This window comes from Pseudorasbora parva, chromosome 10, assembly GCF_024679245.1.
Source record: "Pseudorasbora parva isolate DD20220531a chromosome 10, ASM2467924v1, whole genome shotgun sequence".
Lineage (NCBI taxonomy): Eukaryota > Metazoa > Chordata > Actinopteri > Cypriniformes > Gobionidae > Pseudorasbora > Pseudorasbora parva.
The window spans coordinates 20,273,577-20,291,627 of record NC_090181.1 but is presented as its reverse complement, the minus strand read 5'-3'; the positions used below and the strand labels follow the sequence as shown (position 1 = coordinate 20,291,627).

The window sequence follows — 18,051 nt, the reverse complement described above, 5'->3', positions numbered from 1 at the left end:
GCAACCGTCCCAACTGCAGTCCTGACCGTTTGACTAGTCACAGCCACAAGAAAACAAAACAAAATCGAAATCTAACTGTACAGTTAACATGATTTGTGGGTGGAGAAACGGCGAACAAACAACGCCAGCGTCCTCTCCCCCATGTTGCTCAAAATAGGAAGTTCTTGGCCAGGATAAGACGCAATGTGAACTGTTCTTGCAATATATAGACTTCAACAGGAAAATTGCAACCATTACAAGTTACTGCTATATAGTGAGATTACACTCGCTGTCCTGGAGACCCTACGCCCAGTGTTGTGAATTTTGCAAGATTTTCCAAGTTCTAACTTATTTATTTGAGATCATGTATATTTAAGAGTTAAAGGCTTTTATTGAGCAGATTCACAAAGTCAAACCTACACTGTGTGTCATTCTGCAGGTCAAGTTGGAGCAACTTTATGCTGCTCTTTGGCCTGAGATTTTCTCTCTCTCTCTCTCTCTCTCTCTCTCTCTCTCTCTCTCTCTCTCTCTCTCTCTCTCTCTCTCTCTCTCTCTCTCTCTCTCTCTCTCTCTCTCTCTCTCTCCCTCCCTCCCTCCCTCCCTCCCTCCCTCCCTCCCTCTTAACAAGCCTTTTCACTTTTATAATTATCAAACCCTCCCACCAACTGTCTTGGCCAATCAACTGAATGCCAGTATGTGTGTGTGTGTATATACACCGCTGCATACTGAGACAGTTTGTTCCTGTCACTATTGCAAGCTGGACGATGCATTTTTATGACTTCATCTTCAATATGTTAATATTCATATTGATGTTCTGAATATTCATTAAGAGGGACAGAGTGCCGAAGCATCTGTACCGCCAATCTGTCTGTGAAATTACTGGGAACAGAACCACACACACACATGCTCTCCGGTCCTCTCATGTGTAGTAGGAGAGGATGTGCTGTGGATGCTTGCTTGCTTTGTGTGGCTTTTTTATTTATTTATTTGATTGACCATGTATTTATAGTTAGTTCATTTTAATTCAGCTGAAATGTTTCAGCTAAAAAAAGAAGACCATTATCTCGTATACAGTGTACTGGGAAGATTTTGCAAATGCCGTGTAAACTTGTGTGTGAACGGGCCGTCAAAAGGTGTTTGTGAAAAGTTCAGATGTAGCTTTGGGGTTTTAAAAGTCATCCTCTCCTGAGACAACAGACAGACTCTTGCTTTCCAAACATATCAAACATGCACGCTCTTTCGAGAAATGACACATTGGACCTGGTATCAACATGTCTAAAGGGATCTAATCACGTTCAGGTGAGACGCGTGGCAGTTTGCACCTGGTAGAAACGTTTCTTCTGTGACTTTGCTACTTTATATCTGCCAACGTTGATTTTATATCTCAAAATGTGACTTCATATATCAGAATTTTGACTTCATATCCCATAGCTTTCACTTATTTCTTTCAAATTGACTTTATATACATTTATTTTTAATCTTTCAGTTGGACCTAATATATCCAAACTTTGTCTTTATATCTCACAGTGACTTTATTTAAATTATATATTAATCCAGTCTTTCTTATTTTAACCTTTATCTTACAATTACTTTTATTTTATTTTACTGAGCTGCAAACAGGCCTTTGAATTTTAGCTTTATGTGCCCTATCATACCCCGGCAAAATGTTTTTTTTTTGCTAGTTTAATTTTCACATCCAGCTGAAAATGTTTCATTAAATCTTTCAATCGGAATTATTTTAATCGGAATGACAGTGTGCATGTAAACGTGGCTACTGACCAACAAAAACCTGGTCTAAAGTTATTTAAAGCGCACGTTAGTAATATGCACCTATAGGTGGATGCACAACGCGTGTACATGCTGCTTATTCCACACACAGGGAAGCACACTAACATTTTTAAATATTAAAAATAAAAGGATTCCTCTGGTGCTTTCAGTCTTTCCGCTCAAATTCCACCATGTAAATAACTGATCCGCCATGGGGCATTCTCCTTTTAAAGGGAATGGTAGAAGAGACTGATTGGATTTGGACACACCTTGCAGGTGCACATAGGTAAATTGTGAAGCGAACATGTGCTCAAATGGTTAAAATTGGGCACATTAATCTCACAATTTTGTTTATAACTCAGTGTGAAAATACAATTGAACCTTTATTTATTTTTTAACCTTTCTCAGTTACATTTATTTTAATTCTAAAAAAAAAAAACTGAAGTGGAAACGCGGACAGTACTTAAGTATTTTTACTTTCCAAGTCATTTTGTTTTTCAAGTATATTTACTTTATCAGTGTTCTTCATTGGAAAATTTTTACTTCACAACATTCCAAAACATAATATTGTAATTTTTACAGCAATACATTTCATATTGAATATTATTTAATACTTAATTACTTAAAAAATGTAGTACTGTATTAGCCTAGAAATCTAGACGCACCCTAGCGGCAGCAAATCTAATCTGCCCATGAGTGTCGTCTAGCAACTCTCAATACACTTCTGAGCTGTAAACTCCAAACACTGGTCGGGCCAATCACATCGTGTATAGAGTCGGTGGGCGGGGCTTAACATAATGACGGCCGAGTTGCACTTGCGTGTTTCTAATAAACACAGAAACTGGCGAACGGCGGTCTTTCAAATCAGCTTTGGCCGCGACTCTGGAAGACGTGGGTCTGGCTTGTCAGGCTAGTACTGTATACTTTTACTCAAGTAAAAGTATTCAAAGTTTTACTTGAGTACAAGTAAGAAAATACTACTTTTTTAGTGTAATTAAGAATTAAAGGTAAGAAAACAACACATTTTATTTATAAAATATAGTGCAGTAAAAAGTATGACATGACATATTCTTTAAAATGCAGTAAAGTAAAAAAATTCTAAATTTAAGTGAGTAGAAACTAAAAATACTGTCCGCCTCTGATCCGATACAACTACTTTTATTAAGCTAAAATAACAGCTGTACTGTACATCAGTGGATGTATAGCTGGAGTAGGGGCACATTTGTTTAATTTTGATTTGTGATTTCATTAGAATGGATAGAAAGCCAGCAAAAGGGAGGTTGAGAGCGTGTCTGAGAGCTGTGTGTCGATAACTCAGACATTAAAAATTACGAATTCTAGCATCAGAAAACAACTTGCAGAGCATTCCCCTTTATTAGATACATCTAGCCGCAAGCAATTTCATAAAGTGGTGGAAACAAAATCGACCATGGCAAAAAAGGGTGGCTACGCACAATCACAAAATCACATTCTTTCCCATTCTTGAGTTTAAACTCCACAAAATAATCTTTGAGCGATGTGTATTAGTGGGTGAAACAGAGCGTATTAGGCATTTCCCAATGAAGTCTCCAATAAAATTGTTTCATTTTGGCTTTAATATGCTCAGATTTGTCATATTGTCACTTTCCAGCTAAATGTAATATTTCTTTGTAATTGAGCTCTAAAGAACTCGTGTTTGGCAGCAGGTGGAGAAATATACAGCTGCTGCTCCCTCTGAGAATCCAGGCTGAATGAGAAAACTGAAAAAATCAGTCAGACAGATAGACAGCCTCAGTAGACTGCGTTTCTGAATGACGTCAAGGGTCTTGCTTCCCTTTGCGTTACAGAGATGATGGACAGTAATGACCAGACCGCTCCCATTCAGCCGTTCTCAGCCTGGACACAGACACACACAGGCCATTCCACTATCTGGAAATAAATCCACCCTTATAGCTGTCATCTATATTTCTGAGCCACAGTACATGTGTACGTAGACAGCTTTAGCACTGACATTCGTACCACATCTGTCCTGCCATAAAGTGTTTTTTTGTCCATACAATGAAAGTCAATAGAGTCCAGTGGCCAGTTGTACAAACAGTCACTTTAGTCTCTTAAGGCCCTGATATATTTCAAGGTAAATCAAAAAACAAATCAATGTGATGTCATTTAGAATAAAATCAGCCCATAATGAACTTTGTTTGCAGGTTCGAAACAGCTTGCCAATGTAAATTTTCTGAAAAGTTCACTATGGCTGGTAAACACCTTTGTACTGTCATTGGTCCGTGCCGATTACATATCAGGTAGGTATCGGTTACCTAGATTAGACTGTCAGGTTGGGGGTTGCCTGGTAACATAAAAAATGCAGCGCACTTGTCTTTTCAGAATTAAAAAATGCCCCAAAAAAGGGTAGTGCGGTGCGCCTCGTGTTTTAAAGGTGTCATGAACTGGCTTTTTTTTTCTTTCTTTTTTATACTGTTGTCTGAGGTCAACTAATGATGTATGTGTAGTTTTTACATTCAAAAACATCATAACTAATAAGTAATAGGCTATTTTCTACACTGGTTTTGAGGCTCTCTCCAAAACGCTGGGTTTTGATGGGCGTGACGCACTGGAGACTTGGAAGTAAACGCTGATGGCTAGGATTGGAGAAGATTTGCATATTTAATGAGCTTCAGCTCCCCTGCTAGTTCACATGATGTAGGGGAGAGAGTGAGGGAGAAGCGGCAACCGAAATGATTTTCTCGATCACAGGGCTCGTAAACGTCTTTATCAAACAAACACAATGATTTATTTCTCATCGACCCCCGACTGATTGGACTATTATTTTTATATTACACATAGCCTGCAAGATCGGACGATATAAGCGCGAACTGCATGCACACGTTCGTCGCGCGCCCACCTTCAGATGTCAATTTGAGAGAGAGAATAGCAGAACAAGAACGGAATATAATGAGATTCATCAGCACACGTACACCTAAGCAAAACGATCTATATCTATAGCAATGCAATACTATTAACATATAAAAACTATTACTTTTACTCACATAAGTGTGTGACAATTTGTACAGTGTGCCATCTTCTTTGCAATCGGGTTTGTACAAGTCTAAATATGTAACAAACTTTATCCTCACAAATTACACCAGTACACAAAATTAGTTGTATCCACTTAAATTTGACAAAATATATGTCAAAATGATGATTTAGACAAATAGTTTTGATATATTTATACTTCAACATACATACAAGCTTCATATTTGTTTTAAACCCTCTGGTATGTTCTATAGGCTTCCTTTGTAAATGCATCCCTGTAAACACGATTTTGACGTTTTTACCCACTGAAGGAATACTCCAAACTATTTTCTGATAGTCTAAATTGTATTTGAAACATTACTTTAAATCATAAAATACTCTACAAAAGTCTACTGTCAGCATTCTGGCTGACAGATATAGAGGACTGTCATTGTTTGAGGTGTTTTGTAAACCCTCGCCCTTGAAGGATATACGAGGTACAAAAGGACAGACATGCAGAGAGGGATTACATAATAAAAGCTGAAGCATTTCACAAAGGTGCGCGTGTCCGTGTGTACGAGGAGGATGGTATTATGTGCTCGCGCAGAGATTCCTAACGGTGTATTGTTAGAATCCTTCTGTTGCCATCCGTCCCTCGCACTCCCGCACACGCACGGCCCTCGTGTATCCTGCGTTTGCTTTTCTCCCCCCTAAATATATCATCATCAAACAGGGAAACTCATACTGCAGCTCTCCAACAGTTAAAAATGTGTGTGTGATGCTGGAGGTGTTAGTCTACGGATAGAACGGTAAAAAAAGAGAAGGAGGGGACCAAGAGAGACAGCAGGCGAGAGGGAGCACTCACATCTCCACTGTTTCATAATTCAAACTAAAGGCTGACTGTGTGCACATCGAAGCAGAAAAAATTCCCATAATACCGTAAAACTCTGAAATAAAAGCATACACACACCTGCACACTTTCCCTTTGTACTTTTACCTATCACTGAACCTCTGCTTGCACCCTGCCTGTAGTAAGTTTCATGCTTTATTCATGCTTAAATTGAGACAACATGCTATTGGTCATCATCTGAATGCCCATTAGCATACTTTATATTCTCAGTGGGGTCACAATCATCTCGCTTACGGTTTTGTGGTCTTGAAACAACAGAGTTGTATATTTGTCTTGATTATCCTGATTATTTTAATTGAGCTGATTGTGTATAATATTTGTGGCTGGGAGTGTTTTGTAGGATTTTTAATTAATTATGTTTTATTTACATTTTAAGATACTTTTGAGTAACATCACTCCACCTGAATACTACCATTCAAAAGTATGTGGTAAGAAAATATATATAATATATATTTTATACTATTACATATATTTTTAATATATTTTATATAATGATATATATATATATATATATATATATATATATATATATATATATATATATATATATATATATATATACATACACGTTAAATATATATATATATTATTTTTTTATTTTTAAGTGACAGTAAAGAATTTTACATTGTTACAAAAGATTTCAATGCTTTTATTTTTAGCATTCTATTCACCTAATTCAATAAATTCAAAATTATTAAGCAGCACAACTCTTTTCAACATTAATGATAATGATTGATAATAATAATAAATAAAAAAAATCAGCATATTATTTCTAAAGGAACCTGTGGCACTGAAGACTGTAGTCTTAAAATGTAAAAAATTCCCCTTTACCATCACTCACAGGAATAAATTGCATATTACATAAAACAATTATTTTAAGTAAGGAAGAATTGATGATGGGCCATTGATTTATTAGAAAAATAATGCACATCTGAGGTATTGCGGTCATGCGAAGCGGAGAATGTGAAAGAGAGTATGTGCTTTCTGCACATAAAACGTTATTTTGTGTCAAAAACATTGAAATAATTTCTTGTTTTTATGCTATATTTCACTACATTTTGTAGTGAAATACAACACATACAACACAAAGTGTTGTTGTGGGTTTTGGTTCTTTTGCTGTTGTTATTCAGTGAAATAACTGAAATCATAAACTGTAATGTGGTCGAGACCGGCCTGGAACTACTTTAGCCAAAAATAATTGCCCACCTTAGAACGTTCGCCAACCAATCAGACTCAAGCATTCAACAGCCCTGTAGTATAAATTGTAATCATATTTCATAATTTTACAGTTTTTACTGTATTTTTTTATCAAATAAATTCAGCCTTGGTGAGCAGACTTCAGTCATTACGCTCACAACAGATTAACATTAATAACTCATATTCTTGCCTCACATCCCATTATTAATAACAGCCTCGCCAAACACTGAGTCAGAGGAATAAACCGGAACAATCCGTAAATATTCAATCAGAGTGACTTGAAGAAGCCCCATGTTGAATAGATTATAACTAACATTAACCTCAAATGGATGTTTATTTTTATCAGCGTGTTTGTGTACTTCAGTTTACTGATATTTTTATTCCTGGGTGTTTTGAAATTATTTTGAAAACAGAATAAAAAGACTTGTTTATGATATGGTTACTTGGGTAGTATAAGCTGACGGCTGTTATGCCGAAGTGCTGCTGTTAAGTGAATCACCCCTGTGTATCTTGTGCTTTTACTGTGTGCCTCATGCTGACTGGTTTTATGTCCCTGATCTGATCAGATTTACCACACTCATCACGACCTCACGAAATCTGATCCCTCAGCGACGACTGATTCAATCACACCTGCCAAACCCACACACACAGACGGATCACAGGGTCATGAAGGGACGTATTGAGTAAATGGCAGTCAAACCAGTGACACACAACTGACATTTTACCACTCAAAACTTTTTTGACAGCAATTAAATTTCAGAAGCGAACACGCATGTTAATGGGTGTTGAAGGGTATGAATGCCTTTTGTATAGCTGTGTGTGCATGAATGTGTGTTTTAGCCATTACAGCTGCCTAAACCGTAACCTTAATCAAAGCTAAAATTACTCTTGACACAGCAGCATTGAGATGAAAAGGATTTTACAGTGTTACCTTGGCAACCACAAACATGCAGAATCAGAAACAAATTGAATGGACAATTTAAGCACTTATTTATGCAGCTGTGACAGTACTGTATGTACTGTCTCAGTATCATGGGAGAGTATGTTTTTGGATTTTACAAAAAAGATGCCAGAACTGTGCTATGTGCCCTGTTGTGTACAAACGTACCCTTAGATAAGATAAGACCTGTAAGATGTCCCTGATTAAGTTTTAGTTTGTGATGATACTGATTTCGATTTTACATTTTACATGTTTGTCAAAGTAAAAGTTTAAAGGAAGTTTTTGGATCAATAAAAGTTAAGGCCAAATGCATTTGTGCTTAAAGGGATAGTTCACCCAAAAATGAAAATTTTATTTTAATCTGCTTACCCCCAGGGCATCCAAGATGTAGGTGTGTTTGTTTCTTCAGTAGAACACAAATGAAGATTTGTAACTCCAACTGTTGCTGTGTGCCAGTCATATAATGCATGTCAGTGAGGTGTTTTTCTATGAGAGTCACTATAGGAGTAAAAAATACCTACACATATGAATCCATATTATACCCTGTGGCTCATGACAATACATTGATGTCTTAAAACACGTAAGGATCGGTTTCTGCGAAAAAGCGAACAGTATTTGTTATTTTTTTACCTCATAGCAGACAAATCTCATCTAGTATTCCCAACGCCCGGAGAAAGTCAAAAACCCGGAGTGATCATATATATATATATATATATATATTAGGGGTGACCCTGAATAGTCGAAGATTCGATGCATCGATATGCAGAGCCGGATTCGACCACCTATCTCACAGTCGAATCTTCGCGGGTGTTTGACCCCTTTAAAAAAATAACATACTGTTGTGTTTCTCGCAGAGACCGATCGTTTCATGTTTTAAGACATCAATGTGTCGCCACGAGCCGCAGCGTTTAATATGGATTTATACGTTTAATTTCTACTCCTATAGTGAATCTCATTGAAAACACCCCAATGACAGTGCAACGGTTGAAGTTAAAAATCTTCATTTGTGTTCTACTGAAGAAACAAAGACCCCTACATCTTGGATGCCATGGGTGTAAGCAGATAAACATCACATTTTCATTTTTGGGTGAACTATCCCTTTAATGTCAACAGTGATGGACGGTAACTTTGTTCATGTACAATTGTCAAGAATTTGTGTATAAAATATTGTTATTTTAGGAAACTGCTACTTCACTACCTTCCAAAGTTTAATATTTTACTCATTATTCTAGTACATTTCATAAAAAAATACTGTATATATTAGCTCCGTTATTTTAAACTGAAGTAAAGATTGTCAGATTTGGAAAAAAATCATTCTTTGGAGTCGATTCTTTTCTGTTCAATCTGTTCACCACTCGCACTGAATGATAAATTGGGGAATTTGCCTGATCTGATTGCAGCTGTTATGTAAGCAGGTTATATATGACTGCACAGAAATAATAATAGATTGTCTATTGATCAGCACTTTAATAATTTTGATAATTATAATACTATTTTTTTATGTAGCGAAATAGGTACTATAGGTATTATAAGTAAAATATGTAATTGTTTTTACTCTAGCAAATTTTAAAAGGACTACTTTAGTTTTTCTGGAATAATATTTCATAAGAATAAAAGTCGATTATGATTTAGATTCATGTCTTAGTTTTGAAAAGAACTGTAATTTTTTGACCGTTCATGTGGTATTTAACTTCAAACAAATGTTGTTGATAGGGCTTCAATTGAGTTTGAATTGATCCTAAGAATATCTCTGTAGGGCAGAACACTGCTTATGGGAGTTTAGTTGGGAATGAGGACTCATGCATACATTAAAAGGAAAAAAACCAGTCCCATAATCACAAATAGACTGCAATGTGTACTGTGTTCGCTGCTGCTGTTGTATCTAGGCCAAAACTGCCTATCTGACCACTGTATAAGTCTATTGCTGAATATGGAATTTGTCCAGAAATCTAACATATGTTGTCTTCCTGTGACATATTTTTTCCATGTATAACAAGTTTTTGTCTATCTGGGTCACAGTCAAACAGTAAACATTATAACTAATTCATGGAGACAGCAGCTAATTAAAGGCTCCCATTTGGCAATGTTGTCACAGAGGCATTAATATAACCGCATTTTGTGTTCATATATCAAAGTATTGTTTAAGATAACAGTTGAGGTAAAGATCCAGCTATTTTTCGAACAAGTGACGCAAACATGAGTCCATTACAAACAAGTGTAGGCGTGAACAGCTCGACAGAGAAACTACTCACTGAAGCTCTTATCTGTACCATTATAGTTTAAAAGATGCTTAACAGTATATATTTATGCAGCAGATGGATTATGTAAATGAATCTGGTTCTCCAGCTCCAATATGAAAGTGTTTGCTGAGGTATATGATATATATTTAACCCCATATGGATAAATATAACTATACGGCGTAAGCCGTTCCAATAAAGAGGCAGCCGCTCACTGAGCTATTTTTAGCCGCCTCCTCAGACCCAGTTCCACTGAGAAACAGAGCTCAGGCAGGGCCGAGATTCAAAATTTAGACACACTGAGGGCCATTTTATCATACTGACAATCTTTTATCATAGTGTCTTTATTTGGAACTGGGAAGGAATTTATGGGTAGGGTAACGGCTACACTTCCAAGATCTGGTTTATGAAGTTTTACAGTTTTAAACATGATTTGATGTGATTAAATGATAACGCAGTGCAATGTTTTTCTCCAAACAGTCAGAACAATAGGGAATATGGCTCGGAAGGTGAGTCGGAAGGTGGTTTGAGTTCTCTGGTTTGTATATGCGGGTGACCCCCTTGACTTGATTTCCTGATCTTAGCCTATCATTTCCTGTCACTTCTGTATTATCCTCTTCATTTAAAGCCCATAGAAACAACAACTGAGATGTAAGTTTTTTTTCCTTTTTTTCCTTTAATCCCTTAATCCACATTTCAGTCATTGCTGGCCAATTAACAAGTCAGTTTAGTAGTGTTTGTGTTTCTGATCAGAATATTTCTCTCTTTTTCTGTCTTTATTTTTCTTTATCTCTGGCTGAATAAGCAGCTCTATTGATCTCTTTCTCAGATGAGTGGCACACAGTTCTTCAGTTCACCAATAATGTATGTATTAACAGCTCTCACGCGTATATGCTATCACATGTTTGCATTGCACTCCCATGTACACACACACACACACACACACACACACACACACACACACACACACACAGTCAAACCAGTGACACACAACTGACATGTTACCACTCAAAACTTTTTTGACAGCAATTAAATTGTGTTTTTGTGAATTGTGATTTTATACCGTACAAACTGTACATTCTATCCCCCACACTGCCCCTGCCCCTAAACCTACCCATCACAGAAAGAAACACTTCATCAAGAAAACTGTATTTGATACAAAACTAAATCAAATGAAAAAAAGTCAAAACTTTGTCCTGGCTGTAAACCGATAGATGCAGATTTCAGCTTATTTTTTAAATACTTGTATTTGACTTATTTTATGTATAATAGGCTACTAATATATCTTATATTATACTTATTTTTAATTCTTAAAAAAAAAAAAAAACACTTCTGGCATAAATTAATATTGACAGCTGCCATGATGTTTCTTATTTGTCATCTCAGATTTAGATTTAGTGTCCTTAGCCGATGCACCGCACCGTTTAAAGGTGAAGTATTCTGCTATGCCACCAAGCGGAATTACAAAAATATAGCATATTTTGTCCAGCATATTATTTCCACATGATGTGCCTCAACTCAAACACAACTCAACAGCTTTTATGAATGCTTGTGAAGGCATTAACAGGTTCTGTAAACGTATGCTACTTTCAATAAAAGGTCAAACGCATTAGGAATTATTTAGATGTGTCATGAAAGAAAGCCGCTGAGCAGAAAGCTAGATCGATATTAGGCATGGTAAAGCATGGGATTAACTGTGTTGAGCTATATATCAATGATTAGCCTTCTGTCAATGAATGCATTCAAACAGTTTCTCACCTGTCTAATAAAGCAAGTGTCTTTGGTGTTTCCATGGTTGCTACAAAATAAAACTGGAAATTGAGGGTAACGTGTCCTGATTAAAATATCTTATTTCTCTGGATTTAAACATTCTTCAAAACTTCTGGGATAATGTAAGTGCACAAGTCAACAAAAATATATAACATCGTTCTAGTGGTTTTATTTTAATCAAAAAATCTTACATATTGTACTTTTAAAATACTAGTGTAGGTACTAACACTTTTGTCAGTCGTCTCCGACATGATTTTGTGCAGCAGTAGTAGCTATGCAAGCATGGCGCCGTCTGATTTCTTTTCCTTTTTAAGACCATCGACCATCTACTAGGTTGAAGTTTCACCAGTTACTGGTGCTGAATTATTTACAATATTATCATGTGTTAGCCTGACGTCGACATACTCAGATTCTAGTCAGAAAATGGGCTGTGATTATGGGGCGTTTCAACCAAACCAGGAAAGAAAAAGCCTCTGCACTCAATTGGATAGACCAATCAGAGCAACGGAGTAAGGGACGTATGTTGACTTGAGGAATGCATAGTTGTCAACAGCACTTTGCCGGTGTTGTAGAATTTCAGGATACACGGAGTACTTACCAACACGACCATTTCTGAGAGAAATAGTAAAGGTGAATGTATATATGAAGAATTTGGGATTAGAACGAATTCAACCCAAGCGCTCTTTTGTGACGTGAATGCTTACGTTACTGTTGATCATCTGTCCATTATCCTATAAAGCCCATCGTGACAATTTGATTAGTCCAAACACGTCTGGTTCAAGTTGCTCCACAACAGATCAAGGCCAGACCGAATTGCCTGGCTAAGTTTGGCTGGCATCCAGACTAACCATGTGTAGTATCAACTCAGTATTAACATGACATGAATGATTGACACTGGGTTATTTACAATATTATTGTATGCGTAGTATTAAGTCAATATCTAGATCTATTGTCAACTCTTTATTGCACACCCATAAATGTCCATAAATTTAAAAATTTTTAGTAAATGTTTATCAGGAGTGAGCGTTTAAGAACTTTTCTAATTTACATGAGGAGGTGGGTTACATTTACATCCATGTTATGATTAATTTACACAGAATGGGAAGAATGTTGCTATAAACTGCTTAAATCACCTGGATTTACTCTGATTTACTAAATAGGAAATGTTTGTCAGTATTTCTTGTATGGGATTATCTAGATGGCTTTAGAGAGCTGTATTTATATTTCCCCTTTAGTTCAACATGTTACAATCTACTTTCAGCTTTGCTCATGCTGTGCAGTGAAGTTTGAATGCAGTAACCTGTAATGTGGGTGGCGAAAAATTCTGCTTACGTATGCGGTCTGACATGGACCAGCGGAGATTGTATTGAGAGGGCTGAGAGGGAAAGAGAAGGACAGACAGCATTCGCTCACCCGTTTGCGCAGGTTGTACGTAAGCAGGAGGTTTCGGGAGAAGTGATTGGAGAAGGCGGTGTAGAACTCTAGCACTTTCTGAAGCGCGTCCCGTTTGATCACGTGCAGGTCGCAGTATGTCAGCGCTCTCACATTAGCGCACGCCTGAGCTAGCGTCACCTCCTTCCAGAACACGTCCCCAAACACATCGCCTTTACCTGCGGAGATACACAGACACTTTATTACACACACAAACACGCCTAAGCTGCATTTCTCAAAAGCATTGTGAGCTTAGTTGATCCTAGAGACCATTGGTGGGAATGGTTGTACGATCTATTGAGGCTTACTGTGCTTTTGGGAAACAGCCCTGATTGGTACATTTCTGGAGGACTCTGTGACTGACTAAGTAGCTGGCAGATTGATACTATATATATATATATATATATATATATATATATATATATATATATATATATATATATATATATATATATATATATATATATATATATAAATAAAATATTTTACACAGTTTTAGTAGCCTATATATTGATTTAACATAAATACCTTGTGTGTGTATATTCATTGCACCTATCTGTTCTGTTCAATGTTACTTTCAAATGAAGTCCATGGTTATAATTATTCATAAGTATGTAGTGTCATAACTACATCTCTGACGATTATAACAAACGAAACAGTTTGAAAATCGGTTGAAATTTTAGCAAGTTATGGTTATTTAAAAGTACATGCACCATTAAAACACTGTTACGAGTGAGCGAGCTGCCTGTGACAAGATGGTCGCCAGTTGTGGACGGCGACCTCCATTGGTCAACACACACACATATATATATATATATATATATATATATATATATATATATATATATATATATATATATATATATATATATATATTCCAAGTAATATAATGCATGGACCTCTTTATTATACAACAAAAAAATCTTATTTTTAATCAATACATTTGTTTTTATTGTCCTGAACAAGCTAAATTGTATATGATACACTAGCATTCGAAAGTTTAGTGTCAGTAAGTTGTTTTTTGATTGGTTGGGTTGGTTGCCAGTAATAGATAGATACATATAGAAAATTGTTTAAAATTGTAATAATATTTCAAAATATAACTGTATTCCAATAAGTACAGCATAAGAAACCTCTTTCAAAGACATCACAAAAATCAAACACAAGCCTTTGAATGGTCGTGTTGACTTTTCAATAAATATGTTGAATGTAAGTGTATGTCATCCATTGGCAGACTTTTTCAGTTGTTTCAAGAATAAACCTTGCTAATCTCATTTCTTGTTTTCCATCAACTGTGTGTTCTCAGCTAGATTAACTGAGACTTGTTTCAGCACTTGCATGCTGTTGCCCTTGTTTGTTTAGTTGCTTCTATTGCTCTCCCCATTTGTAAGTTGCTTTGGATAAAAGTGTCTGCTAAATGATTAAATGTAAATGTATCAGAATTTTTTTGCAGCAAAAACATTGTTTATTCTGTCCTCTTCTATCTTAGATCAGGTTACAGTAGACAGATCATGTGTACTGATTTTGAAATTCAACTAATGTTAAACACCACCAACACGTCAGATCAGAAGATTTAAGCAGTCGAAAGCAGTTCAAATCTCATTCACAACAATATCCTGGCACGGCAACATTCTTTCGCACACACAAACACACTTTTATTATGATTGATCAATCGTTTTAGAGAGCAGTGCTACATATTATGAGCATGTCTGACAGAGGAGAAATGGTGACGAGACATTGTCTCATTCCATTACTGAAATGAACAAATGCCGAAAAGTCTTGTCCATCCATCTCTGTCTGCTCACAAGTTGGAGTTACAGAGCCAAAACATCCACTCAGATAAATTATTTAGGGTTGTCTCAGTAAATGTTCTAGAATACAGATTCCTTCCTGCAAGCAGAGAAAAGGAGATCTAGAGTGTCACATTTTGTTACTAGACATCAAGTATTAATGGTGCTTAATTCATTTCAATCATTGATGCATCCTGAAGCACTAAATGTATATATTAAATATTCATTAATAAAGTATGTCCTTTTGAGCTTCTATTCATTAAAGATTTCTTTAAAAATAATAATAATCATTAGTCAGCACAACTGTTATCAACACTGATAATAAGAAAAAAAGTCTGGAGTAATGGCTGCTGGTAAATCAGCTTTGAATCACATTTTAAAATATACAGTATTATAATAGAAAATGGTTATTTAGAAGTGTAATGATAATTCTGAATACTACAGTTTTACTGTAGTTTTGATCAGATGAATGTAGCCTTGATGAGTATAAGTCCTACTGACCACAAACTTTTGAATGGTATGTTTGTGTAGGAAGAGTTTGTGTGATTTTGCATGAACATTCTGCTAGACATCATATTTTGTGCCCCACAGAAGAAATAGATATAAAAATACAGGTTTAGAATGACATAAGGAAAATCTATAAGGCATGATAGAATTGTATATCTATATTGTCAATATTGTTTATTTTCGGGTGAGATGTCTGATTTGTATCTGCACAACGTCAGTTTCTAGAGTTTCTAATATGTATAATACAGCAGCAGCTCCACAGCGTAACCACCCCCCCCCCCTAATGAGCATTCAAACACACACATACTGACCTCTGACCCACAGTTTCCCTCAATCTGCCCACTTGAGAGATACAATTGGTCAGATCGATAATCCTTTTATTCTGTCTTCATATTATGATCCATATATATATATATATATATATATATATATATATATATATATATATATATATATATATATATATATAATGCAAAAAATTTAGAACACATTAGGCCTTTGTGGCTATTCCTAAATCAGTTTAACAGCCTCGTGCGACATAGAGCCAAATTTAGCAACGCATCGTTAGTTTGTCAACAGAGAAATATATACGGCCATTAGACGCTCAGCTCTGTGGCTTCATGAGGCGAAGTAGCCTAATTTTGTTGTGACACAGACAGATGTTGGAAATGACAGCCATTACATCAGGAGCTGTATACATCTATTAGTCACATGTCTGACTTAAGATCACGGTTTGCATTCTTTATTCTTTTTTAAGGATGGTGAGTCGATGTTAAACTAAACTAAATGATGAAATGATACCAGTATTTCTATAGTATCGGCCAGAGACCAAAATAGAAGTATTATTTTGTATTAAAATATCAAGTCTATGCATTAGGCCTCCATCAGATGCTGTCTATGTCATCATTAATATTAATTAAGCAATACTATTGACAAGAAAAACAGAAAATCACCTATTACACAATTACTTTAATACTATATATATATTTGTTTTTCATCATTTGATTGAATAAATGAGATAATATGGAGCCAATGTGAAAGAATATTACAGTGTTTATAGCATTATGACATTATTATCCGTTTTATTAAGTAATCATTTAAAAAGACAGGGCATTTAAGGTTTATAGCGATATAAATCTTCACGGTTCATTGTCTGCAGAGAAAATGTTTTTTGAACAGACCACAATAGAAGTCTACACAGCTAGCAAGTTGGAACGCTTCCAACTCAATTATTGCCAGAAAAGGATGAGCTGATACTTAGAGAGGATCTTTAAAACATACTTTAGAACTTACTTTTCAAATATCTTTTTATTGTTACTTTTTATCATCAGCTTATGACATACTTTGCATTATTTAACATGCATTATGCTCACAATTTCAGATTTTTCCCTCTTCATTTTATTTTATCATGTTCCCTGAATGTTTCACACACAGAGAAAGAAATGAACACCTTGATCAAAGAGGAAGCATGGTGCGGGATGTGGGAAGAAACAAAAGGGAGAGGGGTGGCACAGTGTGGAGGAGATATATGATCACATGGTGGAAGCCCTGTGGATGTATAATGATCCTCCCTTAGGGAACTAAACCTAAGACAGAGGGATGGGATGATTTCATGATGTGGAAACTGCTAAATATAATTAATGCACCTTTGCTAAAAATATATCAAAGTAAATAAATAATCAAATCCATATCCATACCTAGTCAATATTCTCTTACCCAGAATGGCGACTACCTCGTCGTCTTGGATGACCTCCAGTGACCCTGACACCACAAAGCATAGGCTGTCCACGCTCTCGCCCGCGTGGTAGATGAGATCGCCTGGAGCGCAGTGGATGGTCTGGAACTCCATGGCCAGGGCCCGCAAACAGCCGTCACTGGCAAGACGGAAAGCGGGATGTTCCTTGAAAACCTTCCTGTTCAGGTGCACGCATATATCAGCACGCATGTCTTTAGGACAGATCTGCAAAACCTGTTATAAGAGACAGAAATATCAGATTTAAGTTGTTATTCTGATGCAATTTCACTTGATTTACAGGGGCCATGTCATACAAATTTTCCTTGTTCTTTTGAGATCAAAGAGCTTGATATTCTATGCAAATATACTGTAACTTTCACACAGTACATACAAATGACAACAAGCAAGAGACTAGATTTTAAATACTTATCTTTATATCATCAGTATCTAATTCAACAATGTCTTAAAATTAAATGGAATCTGTTAGAATGTCCGAATTAAATATCTAGTTCAGTCGTGAAACTCTAGAGGGCGCATTCTGGTGGGTCTTTAGCATTTCCTTCTGCTAACAATCACATCATTTACATGGCACAAACTGATTCTGTTGATTCTACAATCAATGACATGAGGTTCAGAGTTCATCGTAAGCTGCCTCCCTCAGCTCAACCTCTTTAAATCTGCTATGAGACTGATGTATGCCTATTCATGCAGCCGCAGCATATCTTACACCTCGTCAACACCAAAACAATTAAACGTATTATAAACAGTGATTCTGTCTACACTGCGTGCAGCGCGACGCA

The 18,051-nt window shown here is 36.1% G+C and overlaps 1 protein-coding gene across 4 annotated transcripts in view; it reads right to left on the bottom strand.

The window, feature by feature from the left end:
* The window catches only part of kcnh1a (potassium voltage-gated channel, subfamily H (eag-related), member 1a), a 75,630-nt gene that overhangs the window by 8,939 nt on the left and 48,640 nt on the right, over positions 1–18,051 (bottom strand). For all 4 annotated transcript variants that reach the window (XM_067455432.1, XM_067455434.1, XM_067455433.1 and 1 more), the window contains 2 exons: positions 17,233–17,485; positions 13,202–13,398 (listed from right to left, as the gene is read on the bottom strand). In XM_067455432.1, the coding sequence (XP_067311533.1) occupies positions 13,202–13,398; positions 17,233–17,485 (450 nt within the window). The remainder of the gene's footprint in view (positions 1–13,201; positions 13,399–17,232; positions 17,486–18,051) is intronic.